Raw genomic sequence first — 19,492 nt, 5'->3', positions numbered from 1 at the left:
AACGCTAATAACCCACTCCTTTGAAGCTGCTTCGACTACCACTGCACAGCAAGGAGGTCGTAATAAGGGTGACGGAGATAATAGCAGTCAGTGTCATCCCCACCATCCCCACTGCTCACGGTCACCATTTCTTCAGACCTCGGCATAGTCTCCATTCCTTATAATGGCTAATGAACTAACATTTCCAAGAAACAAAGTCTGCTTTTGCTCAGTGATCTCAAAGCGCTTTGTAAATGTGACTTTTAAATTGCATATGCTAATCACAGGAGCTAAGTAGAAAAAGATGCAGAGTAAGAGGTTAAGGTTAAGCATGTCATGGGGCCCCTGGGTGGCTCAGTTGGTTGGGCAACTGACTTCGGCTAGGGTCATGATCTCACAGATCATGAGTTTGACCCCTGCATCAGGCTCTGTGCTGAGAGCTCAGAGCCTGGAGCCTGCTTCTGATTCTGTGTCTCCCCCTCTCTCTACCCCTCCCCTGCTCATGCTCTGGGTCTCTCTGTCTCTCAATAATAAATAAACATTAAAAAAAAATTTTTTTAAGTTAAGCATGTCATATACTCTTGTTTAATTTGAGTAATTGATGGAGCATGAACCAAGACCCCAAAGAGCAGTGAAGGATATAGAAAGGAAGTCTACAGGGGCGCCTGGGTGGCGCAGTCGGTTAAGCGTCCGACTTCAGCTCAGGTCACGATCTCGCGGTCCGTGAGTTCGAGCCCCGCATCAGGCTCTGGGCTGATGGCCCAGAGCCTGGAGCCTGTTTCCGATTCTGTGTCTCCCTCTCTCTCTGCCCCTCCCCCGTTCATGCTCTGTCTCTCTCTGTCCCAAAAATAAATAAACATTGAAAAAAAAATTAAAAAAAAAAAAAGAAAGGAAGGAAGTCTACAGACACTTATGTATGTACAAAGTCTGGTTCCCCTGAAGAGAAGGATCTGCAGGAAGAATATCAAAGAGGAAGAATACCAGAGTGAATATTTTCCATTGTTCTTGAAAATGATACCAGTTAAAGAGGGGTTGGCAACAACACCCTTGTACTTGGGAGACTTACAGAAGGCCTCTGCAGAGCTATTGGGGTTCCATGCAATTCTGATGATGGTGTCGTGAAATTTGAAGGGCTGAAAAAGATGCCAGACTGAAGAAAAACAAAAACAAAAATGCCACCTCCACTACTGTAGACTAATCACACCCAAAATTCCTCCCTAGAAATGGAGTACTTTCCTTTGTGAAGTCTTTTGAATTTGTGGTGGAGGCTCCCCAAATACGAGTTAGTGAAACCATCTGTGGTAGCATCCTGTGGAAACTTTATTTCCAAATGATGCTTGGGCTTTATTTTCGAGAGTTCTTAAACTGGGCATTAGGAATCTATGTTTTTAAAAGCCTTCCCAGATGTGTGTGATGTACAGCCAGGTTAGGGAACCATGTTCTTCTCTCTCATTGAAAAGCCAACACACTGGGGGCACCTGGGTGGCTCAGTGGGTTAAGCATCCAACTTTGGCTCAGGTCATGAACTCTCAGTCTATGAGTTCGAGCCCCACACCGAGCTCTGGCAACCCAGAGCCTGGAGCCTGCTTCAGATTCCGTGTCTCCTCTCTCTCTGTTCCTCCCCTACTCTCTCTCTCTCTCAGGAATAAATAAACATTAAAGTTTAAAAAAAGTTTTTTAAAAAGCCAACACACTTATGATTAAGGGATTCATAATTTAAGTCGTTAATTGCTTGTACTTTAGAAAAATTAGTTGACATGTGAGAGTGAGATGCTCATGTGGGGAAGATTCCAGAAGACGGCAGGCAGAGAGAGAGAGAGATACTTAAGAGCTAAGCAATGGCCCCAATACCAAAATCAGTGATTTAAAAACTTTGCCTGGTCCTAATAAGTCCATCAATTTAATGTAATGATATTTTGCTGAATGCTTAGAAAACTCATCGTGTGTCAAGTATTGTTTTAAATGCTTTACAAATATTAATCGATTTAACCTTCATAACAACCCTATGATGTAGGTACTAGCATTTCCCCCACTTTATAGATGAGGAAATTAAAGCTAAGGTGAAGATATGAAGTCATTTACCTGAGGTCAGGGAGCTATTAAGTCACTGAGCTCCTCAGTTCCTGCTCCTAGCTACTGGGTACTGCTACCTTTCAGATAGTGGGCTAGGCACTGAGAAATCAAAAATAAATGGTCCTTAGGAAATTTTAGATTTGTGGAAAACAACTGAGAAATCGGGTTCCTGCCATCTGTGCTTCAGGAAGAGAGAGCATGAACTGGGTCTTCTCCAAGCAAATCCTGGTTGACCTTCCATCCTGCTCATTGCCGCTCACCATCTTTGCAAGAACCCATCACTTAGCTTGCCCTTCCGTCTCCTCTGTGTTTTTGTCAGAAAAATGATAAGAAAACTTGAAGATATACTCAATTTAGAGTGGAGTCAGTTTTATTTCATTTCGAAATGGGATGTAACTGGGTATTGGTCGTGATGATTCTAGAGATTCTCACTTGGGAGAAGATTTGCCACAGGAAAAGGATGAACTCTCGGGGAATCAACGCAGTCATCAATTTCATTCTTACAGATCCATCCTTGGTTTGCAAATGAGACGAGAGATGCAGCTGCAGGTGAGACAGTACTCATTTCAAAGAAGTACTCGGCAGACCCCAGCTTTAAAGTGTCCACAGCTGTTTGAAGCTGTGCTTTGCATATTTACCTCTTTGTTTGGTCCGCTACTCCTTCTGCTCAGAGATTCAATGAGACAACTTACAAAAAGAATTTATAAGAAAATAAGTTGTTTTATAATTTTCTAATAACAGCTTTCAATCTGTGGGAAGAATTTTTTTTTAGTTCCTCATCTTTTCTTAACTAGACTCTATTCACATAAATAATTCAGTGGATTCTATTTAATTATTATCCTGATAAATGATATGACCTGTTAACTGGGAAGAATGCCAGATTTTAAAAAATTAGTTTAATGCTTTTCAATTACTTTACACTATTGTTACAGCATAACACCTTACTAGCTTAAAATAGAGAGGAAAGGGACGCCTGGGTGGCTCAGTTGGTTAAGCGTCCAACTTCAGCTCAGGTTATGATCTCATTCATGGCTTATGAGTTTGAGCCCCGCATTGGGCTCTGTGCTGACAGCTCAGAGCCTGGAGCCTGCTTTGGATTCTGTGTCCCACCCCCCACCCTCTCTCTTCCACTCTCCGGCTCATGCTCTATCTCTCTCTCAAAAATAAATAAATGTTAAAAAAATTTAAAGTAGGGAGGAAAAAAGATCTCAACTTGTTACTAATGTCCAAAGCTGTTTACAGTAGTTTATAGTACTGAATTAATGTTACTCATCTAGAATTTTGCATTTATGAACTCCAGAGTTTTGTCCTATTCTGGCCATTAAAATTGTAGTATCTAAAGATTACTTTAATATTTCTTAATTATTTAATTTTTAATAATTGGAGCATATTTACTATATCTCCATAAGTGAAAAGAAAACCGTTTCTGCTTTTCAGTGTTCTTGAACTATTGCTATCTCCAATAGTTATGTTAATGAAAAGGATTATTAAAGTGTCTAAAATATACCAAAAGGACTTACATGTCACTTTGCTAACATTATGGAAAAGAAATTATTTTTAGTCTCATTTTTCAGTTAAGAAGCATGAGGCGTAAGTGGATAACCGGCCCATAGTGACATAGCCTGTGGTTTTCAAAGGCAGGATTCTTAACCAGGCATTCTGATTCCTGACATCACCTACTTAACCACTGTTACATCTCCCTCTTTAGAGGAAGAGCATGTATGGGGAGGCCTTAGATGTACTCAGTGGAGTTCTTGACACGGGTACATTTGGCTTAGAGATGAAACGTGTTTTTCATGGGCAATTGAATTGTCTCTGTGGAAAATACTATATAGCTTCTTTAGTATTTGCCAATAATCTATTTGATTACTCTCCTTTAGGTACAGGCCACTAGTAGGATGGTACATTTTGATGTTTTAGTTTTGGTCACTGTGATTTGTAAAACTTGAGGCAATAGTCGAACTTTTCCCATTTCTATGTAGTTTATGGAATGGACTCTGTGTGTCATTTAAAAGTACTTTAGCTGATATGATAGAAGGACAATGGTTCTTGGAGTCAATAGGTTTGATTTTTAGTGCTGATTCTTCCAACTACCAGTTTTAACATGCTGGACAATTTCTCTCTCTCTCTCTTTCTCTCTCTCTCTTTCTCTTTCTCTCTCTCCCTCCCTCCTTCCCCCTTCTCCCTTGCTTGTAGGAGAAATAAAGATTCTTGTTCATGGGGATCTTGGGGAAGACCAAATAAGATGACATATAAAGCACTTAGCAAATGTGTCACTTACAAAGCGGGTACTGAATACATGTTACTTCTCTCTCCTTCCCTGCCGGCCCTGCTGCTATATTTTAAACTCTGGTTACCGACAGTTTTATAAAACTGCTATGAAATCTGAGGGGAACTGAAACTGTCATTCTAATTCATGGGAGTTGGTTATCTTCAAAATGGTCTCAGGCCCCGAATATGTGGCACAAATGTTTTTGTGAGCCCCACTAAAACAGAAGGAAATTTGTTTGGATATTATTTTACTAATCATTCGTACTCATCTTGGCTGTGGTGCACTATCTTATTTCTATTACTCAAAGCTGTATTTAAAGCAAACTTCTCCCCAATTGCTGATGATAAAATGTAGCTTCGGAGCTGGCTCAACCAAATCTTTGTACATTACTTCATATTTCATTCATTTATGTTTCTAATCTCAATGCCATTTTCAGTATGTTTAACTGTAAGCTGTGTATAACATTAAAATGCCTCTATCACCTTATTTTAAAAAATATATAAATAGTGTCATTCATCTTATAAAAATGTAGTAAGTTGATATTAATCTGCAATGATGTCTAATTATTCTCATTTTAAAGATGCAGAATCTGATGCACAGAGTGACTGATTCTCTTGAAGTCATTTGGAATCTATCAGTAATATCTGTGAGATGTTTTTGAGTTTCCCAAATAAATAATATCACTATATTCTTTATCATAGAAAAAATATGTTATATAAATAGAAATATATTTTGCTCAACTTTCACATGTGCTTACATTTAAAGAAATGAAGTGGGGCACCTGGGTGGCTCAGTCAGTTAAGCACCAGACTTCAGCTCAGGTCATGATCTCATGGTTTGTGGGTTCGAGCCCCACGTTGGGCTCTGTGCTGACAGCTCAGAGCCTGGAGCCTGCGTCAGATTCTGTGTCCCCCTCTCTCTCTGCCCCTCCCCTGCTTGCACTGTCTCTCTCTCTCTCTCTCAAAAATAAATAAACATTACAAAAATTTAAATAAAAAAGTAAAGAAATGAAGCAAAGTTTTGTATATTTAAAATTAATCTGACACCATCCACTTAATTATATGACTAGAAGTAGAAGCATTTTAAAACATGAATCCCTTTAATTTTCTTTCTCTTGCAGATATACCAATAATGATTAATAATAATAATATAATCTGTCACTTATTGAGATAACTGTATCAGTCTGTCTATCTCTTTGGTTCCTGGATCTGTGCTAGCCAGTTGTAGATGGTTCTTATTTAATTTAATGTTTGCCATATAACATACCTTTCATTATCTACTTTGGGTAATTGTATCTCACTTTTTTTAGGGGGGGGGAAATCCCATCCTGCCGTCCCTCCTACTTCTGGGTGGAGTTGACCCTCCCAACTCCAAGAGTAGAGTAGAGAGCCCAGGTCCAGCCCAAAACATTCCCCAGACCCTGCTAGTGGGTTCATTGATAGATACTGTCAGTCTGAAATTTGATTTCACTTAAATTATAATAAGTTAGTCTATTGCAGTTTTATAGATGCTAGCAGAAGACACAAGATTTCTGGGTCAGAGACAAAGAATATTGTTACTTTATGGTGCAGCCAGGAAGCAAAAAAAAAGTTCCTTTTGCTTCTGATTCTCATGGAGCTGACGCCATATGAGCCCATCTGGATGATGTGCAGCAGTGGGTTTATGTTACAGCTAAGGAACACTGATCTTGGGGAAACCACCACTTCATAGCAAGCAGTAATCAAGTCTTCCCTGTTCTTAAAAGAGACATTACTTGAATGCTCGAGATTCTTGCTACAAGCACGACCTTGAGAAATAACCCAGGAAAAAAGTGGTCAGAGCCTTTATTCTTGGCATACGCAGCAAGATACATGGAGCGTGAGAGACACACGGAGTGGTGCCTCCCGACAGATGAACTATGTCAAACAGTCCATTTAGAACCCCTTTTTTTCTCTTTCCTTTGAAATTTGAACCTGGAAAAATATCACGTTTCAGTTTCTGCTGCTGTCTTGTAATTACAAAGGAATAGCTTATCTGAGAATGGAGTCAACGTGGCAAAAGTCGGAGATGAGAAAAGAAAATGAAAAAAAAAAAAAAAAAAGGTCCACTGAGTTATGGATCAAGTAAACCATGAAGCCATATCTTCCTCAAGAATTTTCAGTTATGTGAGATAATTAGGTTTTCATTCATTCACAACTAAAAGGGTTCTGATGGATTTGGCATTTAACATGTTGGGTCACCACAACATGATACCTTCTAAAAAGAAGGTATTATTATCTGATGTTATAAATGAGCAAAACACACACCATGAAGATTAACTCACACAGTATCACACAATTAATAATTAGCGCCACATTTGCTGATGGCAAACTCCATGCTTTTAACCCTTAAACCTTTAGTTCTCAAACTTTAGTGTACTTTAGAAACACTGAGATTCACCCTAGATCTAATGAATCAAAATCTCTACAGTGGAGATAGAGCAAAGAGAATACACACATTTAAGTTCTTGGGTAATTCTGATGCAAGGCTCATGGACCACTTGTTAAGAAATATTTCCTTTAGACAAAGGTATGACTTCAAGGATACTGCTGCCTGATGTTCTGACACTATGTCCTTATTAAAAAGCTTTGCTTCTGGAAGATAACACTTGAAGTCTTGTCAGTGATATAAACTACAAATCAAAGGAAATCTTTTTCTGAGAAGAGCTCTGTTGGGAGTAGAAAAAGTCAGAAAAAAAGGCTTCTGAGCAGGGGGGACGAGGGTGGGAGATTGGGCCCTTAAAAGAGAAGGGGAGACAGAGTCATGAAATTCTATTTCACCCATTATTACCTAAGAAATTCCTTTTTAAGGTGTGTGTGTACATACGTGTGTGTGTGTGTGTGTGTGTGTGTGTATGTGTGTGTTTTAGGTTCAGATCCTACATAGAGTTTATATATGTATATATGTATAGAGAGACTAAGGAGTCTCTTGAAAAAAAAAAAAAAACCATACAGACATCTGCTTGATTTGCTAGTTACAGTGGCTCATTGGACATGAAGGAAAATGTTTAATTATTGACTTTGAATAGACATTTTGCCACTGCTAATAATATTAGCTAGATTAATGAATTGTTCGAGGGTTATAGAGACAGAAAGACACCGCGAGAGCTATTGTTCATCAATATTTAGATAGCCTTTCCCAGAATAGTCATGTAAACCACATGTGTCATTGTAAAATATTTTCCTGCTTGCTTATCATGTCTTGGATTTTTTTCTCTCTCCCTATTTAAATGTAAATGGAGTATTAGTTGTCTTTTGATACAGGTATTATTATTGTGAAAGTCAGAACTGTTTTTGTAGGCGATATTCTACAGTGTTTCCACAAAGTACCGTCTTACAAGTGGGCTCTGATACATAGTAAGTTTTTTTTAATTTTAATTTTTAAAACTTTTAAAAATGTTTATTTTTGAGAGAGAGAGAGAGAGAAAGAGAGAGCACAAGCGGGGCAGGGGCAGAGAGAGGAGGATAGATGATCCAAAGTGGGCTCCGTGCTAACAGCAGTAAGCCCAATGTGGGGCTCAATCTAAAAAACTGCAAGATCATAACCTGAGCAGAAGTCAGATGCTCAACAGACTGAGCCACCCAGGTGCCCCTTTAATTCTTAAAGCTGGAAGTGCTTGAGATCTTCATCCCTAGCCGGGCTGGGCACGAAGGCAATGAGGAGGGCGCAGAGTTGAACTCTACTGCAAGGATAGTATGATAGCTGATACCATTCCCCACCTCTCTCTTTTTTTAAATACTTCTTGTCCTTTCAAAATTGAATACTTGAATCAATCTGGCTTAAAGAGATATTTATTTTTAGAGTCTTAAGCTCACTATTGTTCCAAAGAATTTTAAGACCATTAGTCTCAGTCTTAAATGTGTGTAATATTTCCAACTATTGACTAATAAGATTGAGTTTAATATGTGTTTTGAAAATAATTAGGTTCATTATCAAAGTGAACTTTACCAAAGGGTTTTTATTTTAAATTATATCCCCTTATAGATGATGTTCCTCTCCACCCAACAGTTTGACAAGCAGGTATTTTGATAATTTTAGTTTGCACTGGTTGCTTGTGTTCACAGGCCTCCTCAACTTTATCATCATGGTAGAGACACATTCCTTTCCTTTATAGTTGAAATCAGAAACTGAACGATATCTGATCATCCTTAATACAAATCCTTTCATGAGTACACTCCCTATAATGCTTGTCTCTAGATATTTAACAAAATAGTAAATGATCACTTACAACATTATCTCTGTGCCTGCCTTCCTCCAGGGAAACCATGTAACAATGTTGAACCTCTCTGCCTTCTTTTAAAACCAGCAAACTGAAATGTGCTGAATGAAAAGCAAGATTTCCATCTGAATATATGGAAGAGGTTCTCATTAGCTCAAAGGTGTATGGTGCAATGAGATAGCAGCATAGACTGCAATGCTTTATTTTTTTAAGCACACACCACTGTAACAATTATGTGAACATCTATCAATCATTTCAGTTTTGTGCCTAACCTCTCTGATGTGGTACATTGGAATATAGAAGGTAATGAGCAAGATTTACAAAGCTACCCCACTACCAAGGTGGTTTTTTTTAGAAGATTGATATAAATAAGATATCTCTAATATTGGTTTAAAATAAGTTGGAAATATATCACAGATTTTAAAAATGTATCTTCCATAATATTTTCCAGAAGAATGCCTTACCTTTCTTCTCAGGCCAAAATCATGCATACAGCATTTGGTGCAATGATCAGGGTTAAATTACATGAGGCATGAAAGATTTTCAACATGATCCTGTTTTGGGATATTGTGTGAAAAAATGGCCTCTAGGACACAAAGGTCACTAGTAAGAGAGATAATAATTCATAGACATTAGAATGATACATCTTAACATATTTCATGAATCATGTTCAGGGGCCTGGGTGGCTCAGTCTGTCAAGCATCTGACCCTTGCTTTCAGCTCAGGTCATGATCTCACAGTTGGTGAGTTCAAGCCCTATGTCGGGCTTTATGCTGCCAGTAGGGAGCCTGCTTGGGATTCTTTCTCCGTCTCTCTTCCCCTCCCCATGAGTGCGTCTCTGTCTCTCTCAAAATAAGTGAACTTAAAAAATAATAATAAAATAAATCATGTTTCATTGCAGTCTCTCATTCTGAGATGAGATTCATCACCTTAGGATAGGAGAGGGCTTGTCTTCAACTTGCAGGCAATGCAAAAAACCTTGGAAATCAGGTGAGGCAATGGGGGTAGTGGGTTGCACAGAGATTCACCAAATCCTTTCATCCTGCTTTAGCACATCAAGGGCTAAGACTAAAGGACTCCTCTCCTTTGTACTTTCTCTAGTGGAAAGGAGATGTGGGGTGAGTGGAACGGTTTTGAGAAGTGAGGTTGACAAAGGTAAGGAGAGATGCAAAAGGCCCAAGACAGAGCCACATAAAGAAGATCCAAGACAGGAGATCCAGAGGGTCACCAGTCCACAGCCACCCTAGATTCCCCTAGCCGCTGAGCCAAGAGGCTCACCATGGGGCTGCCTATGGCAGGGCGAGATCATTCCTTCTGTGCAGAGTCAAGGGTAGCCTCCCAGACCAGTGGGCTGGAGGAACACTGTGGAAGATTCTGAAAAGGTCACAGCCCACAGGAGCTGAGTGTGGCCCTCACCAAGCTGAGAGGTTGGATCATAAACTCCAGAAGCTGCAGATTTCAACAAACTATAGAAGGAATCATCTTGAGAGACAAACCACCTGTTTACAGAGGGCAAAGGGCAGAGAGGGCTCAGTTCAATTGGATGTTTGAATATTTATTTAATTTTTTTCTCCCAGCTAGCCAGTTGGAAGGGACTTGGAATAATGTTCAGGTTAGTTAAAACCAAAATAACAAAATGTTTTCTCTGCATATCTGAGTTATGAGTTCAGTTTGCCACCTTGCGATAGCTTTTAAAAATAGTTTAAAAAGACAAAAGTCCAGCTATCCTTAGTCATACTGAGATCATGTATAGAACTATAAAGCCTAGAGTTACAGCATTTGTAGCTTTTTGAACCCCCCCCCCCCCCCCACCACCACCACCACCACTCTCGCTCTGGAATCACTGCTATTGCCTGCTTGGGAAATATTGCTTTCCACTTATTTTGCTATGAAAAGAAAACTGCCCTGAAAAATAAAGTCTTTTAAAAATTTTCTCTAGTATCTTCTTAAATTCTTCTAGGGATAGAAAGGCCATCGTTGAACAAAGCATAAAATATGACTCTCTTCTCATATGTTGAAATCTGATTTTTCTATTTCTTTTACCCATTTCCTCTAGAACACCTTTAGGCAATCTCTCTCTCTCTCTCTCTCTCTCTCTCTCTCTCTCTCTCTCTCTCTCTCTCTCTCCCTCTTTCCCATTTTTTCCTATTATCTTTCCCTGGGATGTAAGTCAGCAATTACTTAGCTCCCACAACAAAGTCTGAGGTCATAAGTGAGGGAAGACAGTAATTTAATCTGGCAAAGACTAAGGTATCATCTAGTTAGTTTGGCGACAAGAACAGACCATAAAGACTGCAGGCCACTACACTGCTTCCTATTCATACTGACTCAAAGTTGCTTTTCCTCTTTCTCTGAACCAAGAGACTTTTCTTTTTAAAAAAAATAATAATTCAAAGTATAACCCCAATCTTGGTAAAATTCCCAAAGTAATCTGAAACCTTTCTTCTTAAAATCTAAGTGAAACATAAAGCGACCAAGCCCATGTAATGTGTTTTTGAGTAATCCCTTGAAACAGTAAAATTCAAATGGCAAAGTCAGACAACTTGCAACAACATAATACATTTGTTTATTTCATTACTATTACGATGGTAACATGTTAAGAGCACTGGATTTGTATCCTCTAAAGAGGATAATGATCAAGATTTAGCTTTGTAAATTTCATTGTTCTTAACCATTAAAAATCTATTTTCCAAAGTAGTAATAATATATATTATTAAGGGACAGAGCTAAACTTTATGATGTATAACCAAAAGCATATGTTTGTTCATTAGTTCAAACAAAACATTAGAGACATTTTAACTCTTGGTTACTGCTTTCAGGAAAGCACAATGTTCTTGAAGCAAATATTACACAAAACATCTTTTTCCATAGTGATTTCAACCATTGTGTATCATGTCCATGACAGCCCCAGATTTAGTATCACCCAATGGTTGTAATACACTCTGGCTTTCTTAAACAATCAGCCAACAAACATGTATTTAGTGCCTACTATGTACATGCCAGCATACTAAAGCAATACAGGAAATACAAAGAAGTAAAATTATTGGTCCTTGCCCTGCTCAGGCTTCCAATGTAGTTTGGTAAGATTAAACACAGACACAAATTACTCTACTTTCAGTGTGTGAAAAAGAAGGGACAATGTTAACCAGAACGTATATTAGAATCACCTATGCTGGAACTTAGAAGAAGCAGGGGCCTAACCAGGGACATTCTCAACACTGATTAAAATCTGCCTGAATCCGATTTCTCAGCTCCAGACCTGAGTGCTGCTTGAACGCCCGCATCTGAAAGTGCTCCCGCAGCCTTGCATCTCTCACTGCTAGTGGCTGTATTTGGCAATTGTCTCGAGGACTCATGACGATAGAGCAAGATAAATATTCATAATATGTAAAAAGCAGAAATAAAGTCATACACTGGGTGATGTTGGAAGGAATTCAGGACATTCCACTCTGCATGGGAGGAGGCTAAGCCACGTTACCTATTTATTTATCATCATGATGATTATTATAAGACAAACAAGAGACTACATAAGAAAAGTATAAAAGAATCTCCAAACTTCACTGAACATAAGCAAAAAGAAAAGAGGGCCCAACAAAGAAGACGGGTTTTGAGTGGGCCTTGGGGAGAGAGCTTCCCCCCCCACTGTCACCTCCATCCCCACCCCCAGTGTCCTGAAGAAAAGGCCCTGGGTTAGGCAAGTAGAGAAAAGCAAAGCAGAGACACATTTTCAAATACCACAAATAAATAAATAAACAAACATGTTAATCAAGAAAATAACTTATTAGGCACCACTTGAAAGGCAGCAACCTTCAGGGGCCAGGCAGGCCGCACTCTTTAGCCTGCGGGCGGCAGCAACGCGGTCGGGATTGGCCAAGGCTCAGAAGGCGCCACGGAGGTCCTGGCCCCGGTGTCTGGTCTTCGACAGAAACCGGGGCAGGAACCGAGTCTGTTGTTGCTCTTACATCTGCACCTCCAGAAGCTTAGGTGAGGGAGAAATCCTAGTGTAGCGGCAGCAGCCTCGACTCCCAGGCGGCCCCGCAGAAAGTGCGCCCGGACTCGCCCGGCCTAAGGCAGACCAGCAGTGTCCTGGGAGTGCCTAGCACTTGGTCTTTGAAATCAAAAGCGCCGGTTGTGAGCCGGAAAACAGGGTGGTTTCCGTTACAATCCCTTCCCCGCCAAACCCTGGAATCTTCTAAAAAACTCCTGGTCCTCAGTTCCTTTTGGCTCCAAGTGGGGTTTAGATGGGGACTACAGAATGCCCGGGGTTCGAAGCGCGGGACCGATTTTACTAAGCACCTGGCTCCGCCCTGGGTGGAGAGGGAGTGGCGAAGGGGTTCGGGCAAGGGCACAACCCCACCTGAAAGAAAAAAAAAGACCTACTGCCTAGTTCATTCTCCAGTCCTACTTCCCGTCAAACGGGGATGCGCAAACGCAGAGCGGTGATTCTCTAGACTCCGCTAGGGGCGCCAGGCAGACTCTGGCTAGCGGAGGGGCGCGGCAGGGCGGGGCTGAGGGCGAGCTGGGGACTCATCCCGTGGGAAACCCGTGGCGGTAACTGTGGCTCAGCTCAAACAAAAATAACGGCTGGCCGGGCTGAGGGTCAGGCAGAGTTGGCGACGTTTATGAGTTCATGATCTGCACCTGCAGGACGGGGCGGAAGGAAAGATCCAAGTTACAGAGTGGGGAGCATAGAGGGGCGCAGAAGTGCAAGCGCAGTGTAGGAAGGAGCGAAAGCAGCAGACAGAGGAGAAAGGGGCCCTCAAGCCTTCCCAATTTATAAGCAAAGTGCCCAGTTCCAACTTTGTCGCGCGACTCTCCCAGGTCTCTCCACCCCACGCGCACACAGTGTCTTAGCCCCACTTTGCCCCACCGCACCCAGACGCCGGGGATACTTTCACCTCTCGCACCCGGCCTCCCTTTCTCCTCCTCATCTTCCTCCTCCCGTGGTGCAGGGCCCTTGCGTGGCCAAGGCTCAGAGAGTCGTGATCCGAGACGTACAGGTGCCATTACGGAACACACCGCCTCCAGACTCCAGGTTCTCTGGCTGGAAGTCCTCCACGCTGTAAGCGCGACTCTTGAGGGCCGTGGCGTAGTAGTCGACAGGCTCCTCGGCGGCGTTGTCCATCCAGCTGAGGCACAGGATGCGCTGGAAAGAGCGCTTGAAGTTGTCCGAAAGGAAGCCATAGAGGATGGGATTGGCGCAGCTGTTGGCGTAGCCGAGGATGACCGACAGCTGGCTAACCGTGGCGTCGTCCTGCTCTGCAAACACGTTGACCAACTGCACTACATAGAAAGGCATCCAGCAGATGACAAATACCATCACCACCATCATCACCATCAGGGTGATCTTGCGCTCCGAGCGCTTGCGCTGCTGCCAGCCGGCCTTGAGGGCCACCATGCGCATTTTGGCGATGATGAGTACGTAGCACAGGCAGATGGCCCCGACGGGCAGCAAGAAGCCCATGAGAAACGTGTACAACACGAAGCCCACTAGCCAGCGCTGAGCGGGCTCAGGCATGAGCATGTTGCAGGCCACCGTGCCATCACTGTTGGCCGCCGTGCGCGAAAAGACCACGATGGGCAGAATGACAAGCAGCGATAGCACCCACACGCCCAGATTCACCACCTTGGCCACGGTGGGCCGGCGGTAGCGTGCTGCCTTGATGGGGTGCACCACGGCCACGTACCGGTCCACGCTAAGGACAGTCAGACAGTAGATGCTGGTGAACATGTTGACTGCGTCCACGCTGAGCACGAGGCGGCAGAGCAGCGCGCCGAAGGGCCAGTGGCGAAGCAACGTGGAGGTGACCAGAAATGGCACACTGAGCATGAGCAGCTCATCGGCGATGGCCAGGTTCAGGATGTAGATGTTGGTGGCCGTCTTCATTTTGGCGTAGCGCAGGATCACGTAGATGACCATGGAGTTACCACACAGCCCCACCAGGCACACCACGGAGTAGATAAAAGAGATGAGGATGGCGCTGCCCTGGCCCTCGCTCAAGGTCCCGTTCTGGGACGCATTTCGCCCCGGCTCCTCCATGCCGCCCGCAGCGCCGGCCCCGGGGCCCCTGCTGCCGCCGCCTTCGCCGCAGCTGCCCGGGCTGGGGCTAGGAGAGGAAGGAGAGGAGGCAGTGCCATTGGGGAACATTTCAGCTAATGGGGGCTGCTGGGGCTGCTGGGGCTGGAGCGCTCTCCTTGCGCCCCCGCCGCTTGCGCTCTCACTCGGCACCCTGCCCGCCTGCCCGCAGCTCACTGCTGCCAGGCACCTGGGATAGCACGCAGCGGCTAAGGGGAGCTTGGCTCTGACCGGCGCCGGCGGGGCGCATTGCCTAGCGGCTGCTTGCGCGCACCCGCAAGCCCGCTCCCAGGCGCCTGGGCACACGCGAGCGTGGAGAGGGGAGACCGAGAGGCTGGAGCCCCGCGCTGCACAGCCATTAAGTGGCGCGGCTCTCGGCTGGTGAATGATTAATAGGCACCACCAGCGCGTCAGCAGCTACGAAAAGGGAGGGGTGATGGAGAAAAGAGGGAGGAAGGCGATGTAGGTGGTTTACCACCCCTCGCCCATTTTTTTTTTTCCTTCCCAGTCCTGTGCTCAGATCAACTCGAGCAGCTGCTCCAGGGAGTCTCTTGCAATACCCTTTACCCATCCCTCAGCGGGGACTGGCGAGTTTCTCCTCCTGGAGGGGGGGGGGGGGTGGGAACCAAAAGTGTAGAATCTTTCCCACCCCGGCTCCTTTCCAATGAAGCAGACCCCAAGCACAGATGTCCAGAGTTCATCTCAGTTTCCCTGAGTTGCCGCCTGGTCCTGAGAGACCCCCCAACTCCATTCCCGTCCAATCGTCCGGGGCCCTAAACCCCCACCTCCCGCCCCCGCTAGCCCTACCCCTGAAGACCCGCCGCGGAAGCTCTGAGTCCCCCTTACCCAGGGCGCGCTACTTCCAGACCGACGCGTAGATGGCCCGTGCAAAGTGCCTGTGCGGTCTGGTAGCACGGTGACGTTCTTCGCGCGGTCCAACTCCTTTCTTTGGGCGGGACCCCCGCACAGGCGCCCACGCAGATACCCTTAGAGTCGCTGAAACTGACCCTGAGCGGTGTTAGGAGGAGGAAGCGCAAAAACCTTGCGTTAGGAGCTTCTGCGTTACAACACCGCAGGCTGCTCTTCGCAGGCGGGAGCGGTTTAGGGGCCTGAGTAAACCATTGCGAATCTCTTAATAAGGCTTGTGGTGCCCAGAGCCCCTTGTGTCTCCCAGACGAATATAGACTGCAGAAAGGAGGACGCGCGGCTGGGAGCTCGGAAGGAGCCTGAGGCTCCCTCCCGAACGTGCCAGGCGCGGTATTGGAAATCCATCTAGGTGTTCAGTGGGGAAAGATATGGCTGCGCCGCTTGGAAAGGCTCCGCCTGCGTCCCTGCTGTACTTTGTACCCAGGAGAGTTGGCGGGCCCCGGGGGAGGAGAGTGTAAAGGCCTGGGAGGGCAAGGATGCCAGTTCCTCTAAACCCACGCGGGGTCCGCTGTGCAGGTGACCAGACCTGTCACCAACTCCACAAACTGGCCGGAAGACCTTCGAGTCTTTCTGTGAACAGCTAGGATTTCAGCCTTTTTTGAGGCCCTGGACGTGTGACCCCGTTCTAATTCCGAAACTTTTAAGAGACAGAAATCGATGTAGGCATGCCTAAAGCGCCTTTGCCTCATTTAGGAATTGGATGGTTTCTGTGCAAGAGAATGAATGTTCAATTACCATGATTTTTAACTACCTTTCGGACTTCCCAGCATCCCTAGCCTAGGCTCCTTTTGGCCTTTCACTTGTTGCAGTCCAAGGAAGAATCACTCCTTCCAGCTCTCCTATCCCTTTTCAAAATCCCATCAAGTCTTTCTCCGAAACGCACCTGTTCCCAGGAAGACTGACCTGCAGCAGGTCTTTCAAACTTTAGCTTTGTCTCCAGTTTCTTGTTAGTTTCTCCTTCCTCCCAACCTCGGAGCAGTGGGTCTCAGTTTTCCCTCCCATCAGTACAGTTTACACTCAAGAGAGACGACCTAAAACAGACTAAACTCCTCACTGAAGCTATTTGTACCAGACAGTTCAGAATGCAGAAATGGATGCAGAAACTGAAAGGAAAAAAAAAAAAAAAAAGCATAATTCCTTTCGCCCCCTTCCTTTATCCGGGCAATCATTTGCATATATGTGTTTTAGTTCTCAAAACGAAATGCTCCTAAAAGGAAAGGAATAACTTCTGTAGTGTGGTGATTATAATAATCAAAGATAAATTATGGCAGACCCTCATAGGAAGGTGTGCAATGAACACCGAATTATTAATAAGACATGAGCTAGGAAGGAATTTCAAATTTTACAAGGCCCAAGCTATTTAACCCATTGCTTTATCTAAACAAATTACTTTTTACCTTTTACGAAAACGGGATGTGAAATTGAGGGTTAGTTGTGTTTTATTTTCCTTAAAAAAATGCTGAACATACGGAGAAAAAAATAGTGTTCATCAAGTTTAAAAAAATGACTTTTTTCCCCCAGAAGAGCTTTTTACAAGCCAAGCCTCATAATGGTTTGGATGCCTCTTTGCCAATCACTGACTAAAGACACCTGGCTATTCTTTAGGGGGCTGACATTTCAACAGTCATCATTTAGATGCCTTGGCATTGATCATGGTTGCTCCAGGGGGAGAGGATGATGGGAGCCAGTAAAGCACAGCTCTGTTGTTCAGACTCTCATATGTTCACTTTGCCACTCACCTTAGGGAAATCTCCTCCCAATTTAGTGGTAGTCTCATACAGGAAAGAAGAAAACCTAAGACCTGACATGAACATGTTTTTTGTTTCTGAAGTGGTTTCTATGATGAATTGTTTATCCATAAAACAAATGGACAAGGAAATATCACTTACACCCACTAGAATGGCTTTAGTAATTTTTTAAAGGGGAAAAAAACCCCACAAATGTTGGCAAGCATGTGGAGACATTGGAACTCTCATATGATGCAACAGCTTTAGAATGTTTCATGATTCCTCAAAAAGTTAAACACAGAATTGCCGTATGACCAGCTATCCCACCCCTAGGAATTTACCCCCCGAAATTGAAAATAGGTACTGAACAAAAACTGGTACAGTAGGTTCACAGTGACACTATTCATAATAGCCACAAAGTCAAACCCGAATATCCATTAACTGATGAATGGATATACAAAGTGTGGTATATCCTCACAATAGATTATTCATCCATAGGAAGGAATGAAGTACCAATACATGAGCCCTGAAAACATTAGGCAAAGTGAGGGAAGCAAAACAGAAAAAGTCATGCATTGCGTGATTCCATTTATCTGGGATGTCTGGAACAGGCAAATCCATAGAGACAAAACGGGTTAGAGGCTGGCAGGGGTTGAGGTAAGAAGGAATGGGGAATGACCGCTTAATGGGTATGGGGTTTCTTTTTTGGGTTATGGAAATGTTCTGGAGTTAGATTGTGGTGGTGATTGTACAACATTGTGAATGTACTAAAAGCCACTGAATTGCACATTTTAAAAATGGTTAAAATTATGATTTTTATGTCATGTGAATTTTACTTCAATAAAAGGAGAGTGATTGAGATGGGTATGAGCCATGCGGTGTTATCAAGTCTTTTCAGTCACTTAATCCTTAACATTATATCTGTGAACTAATCCATGATAAATAAAAACAATCAAGCAAAAGACAGCATTTCTGGGCTAAACAACATGAGACGGGTTTGCAGCTGTTTTTAAATTATGTTAGGAACAGGAGCCCACTTAGGAATCTGCCTTCCTCTCAGACCTTAATTTAATGTCTCTTAATGAAACAGGAACACTAATGTAGGCATGGGATTGTTGTAATGTGTAAGGAACATGGCCTTTGAGAAGTCAGGACTCCATAATCTTCATGTCTTTTTTAAAAACTTTTTAGGGGTCTTGGGCACCTGGGTGGCTCAGTCGGTTAAGCGACTTACTCTTGATTTTGGCTCAGATCATGATCCCAGATCCAGGAGATCGAACCCCATATCAGACTCTGTACTAATAGCTTGGAGCCTGCTTGGGATTCTCTCTCTCCCTCTCTCTCTGCCCCTACCCCAATCTCTCCCTCTCTTTCGCTCTCTCTCTCTCAAAATAAGTAAGTAGATAAACTTTAAAAAGTCCCTTTTTTAATTCACATATTTAAAGCCTGGAAAAGCTTAAGATAAGCTTGTTTCATCTGTGAGAGTTAATTCCTGCAGTCCTCCCTCCTTTGGTTACTATCTTTCCTATGCTTCTGAGATATGAACATTTCTAGATATGAGAGAAGAAAGATGATGGCCCACAAGAAGGGAAAAATGAAAAGTCCTAATTTAGGGAGTTGAAGATTCTTAGGTGAACTGATTTTCTTAGCCATCTCAATTCTTCTACAAGCCACACTCCCTTGTGCTCTCCTGTCCCAGATGCACACTTGGATTACTGTATTTATCACACTGTGCTATGATTTCTTGGTGTACTTATCTGTCCTCCTTTCTAAATCTGTAAGCTTGCTGAGAACAGGGACTGTATTTTACTTATCTTTATATGCCCAGCACCCAACACAGTACCTGGAAAATTGCCCAACACCTCCTTGTTTTATTTTTCTAAGGTACCCCATAGATAATATCTTCTTTTTGTTCTAACCCATAAGATGTAGATACGAAGAAATGAACTCTTGGCCTCTTGCAAGAGAAGTTTTAATCTCTGTGTAATATCATCTATAATAATTTCTTATACATTTAAATCATTCTGAACAATTTCAATTTGCATGTCCTATATCAACAATTATGCTGATGACTCCTTCATTGATCATTCTTGGTCTTAAATGTCTTGGCAGAGAAAGGGCTCTGGAAAATGGGTGGTACATACTTTAGTAGCTAATGATGGTTATTTAATAGTATCATGCAGTGTGAAAGCCATTATACG

At 43.2% G+C, this 19,492-nt stretch overlaps 1 protein-coding gene and 1 long non-coding RNA gene across 4 annotated transcripts; both read right to left on the bottom strand.

The window, feature by feature from the left end:
• Positions 1 to 2,404: 2,404 nt before the first annotated feature.
• Positions 2,405 to 5,033, bottom strand: LOC109500812. The gene is made up of 2 exons (XR_002743361.2): positions 3,573 to 5,033; positions 2,405 to 2,739 (listed from the first exon to the last, which is right to left on the bottom strand). It is a non-coding gene; the product is annotated as an uncharacterized LOC109500812 (long non-coding RNA).
• Positions 5,034 to 11,104: 6,071 nt separating this feature from the next.
• On the bottom strand, positions 11,105 to 18,433 carry SSTR1 (somatostatin receptor 1). 3 transcript variants are annotated; one of them, XM_019832951.3, is made up of 3 exons: positions 15,484 to 18,433; positions 13,560 to 14,668; positions 11,105 to 13,202 (listed from the first exon to the last, which is right to left on the bottom strand). In XM_019832951.3, exons 2-3 carry the CDS (start codon positions 14,599 to 14,601, stop codon positions 13,162 to 13,164), a joined length of 1,083 nt encoding a protein of 360 aa, XP_019688510.1. In that variant the 5' UTR covers positions 14,602 to 14,668; positions 15,484 to 18,433; the 3' UTR covers positions 11,105 to 13,161. The 3 variants fall into 3 exon arrangements, 2 of the variants coding, with proteins under 2 accessions (XP_019688510.1, XP_019688509.1); XM_019832950.3 differs by lacking the exon at positions 15,484 to 18,433 and having other exon boundaries at positions 13,560 to 15,453; XR_002158581.3 differs by lacking the exon at positions 15,484 to 18,433 and having other exon boundaries at positions 13,460 to 15,453.
• Positions 18,434 to 19,492: the final 1,059 nt, after the last annotated feature.

Source organism: Felis catus, chromosome B3 (genome assembly GCF_018350175.1).
Source record: "Felis catus isolate Fca126 chromosome B3, F.catus_Fca126_mat1.0, whole genome shotgun sequence".
Classification (NCBI taxonomy): domain Eukaryota; kingdom Metazoa; phylum Chordata; class Mammalia; order Carnivora; family Felidae; genus Felis; species Felis catus.
The sequence above is the reverse complement of the archived record's forward strand: the minus strand, read 5'-3'. Positions and strand labels throughout refer to the sequence as shown.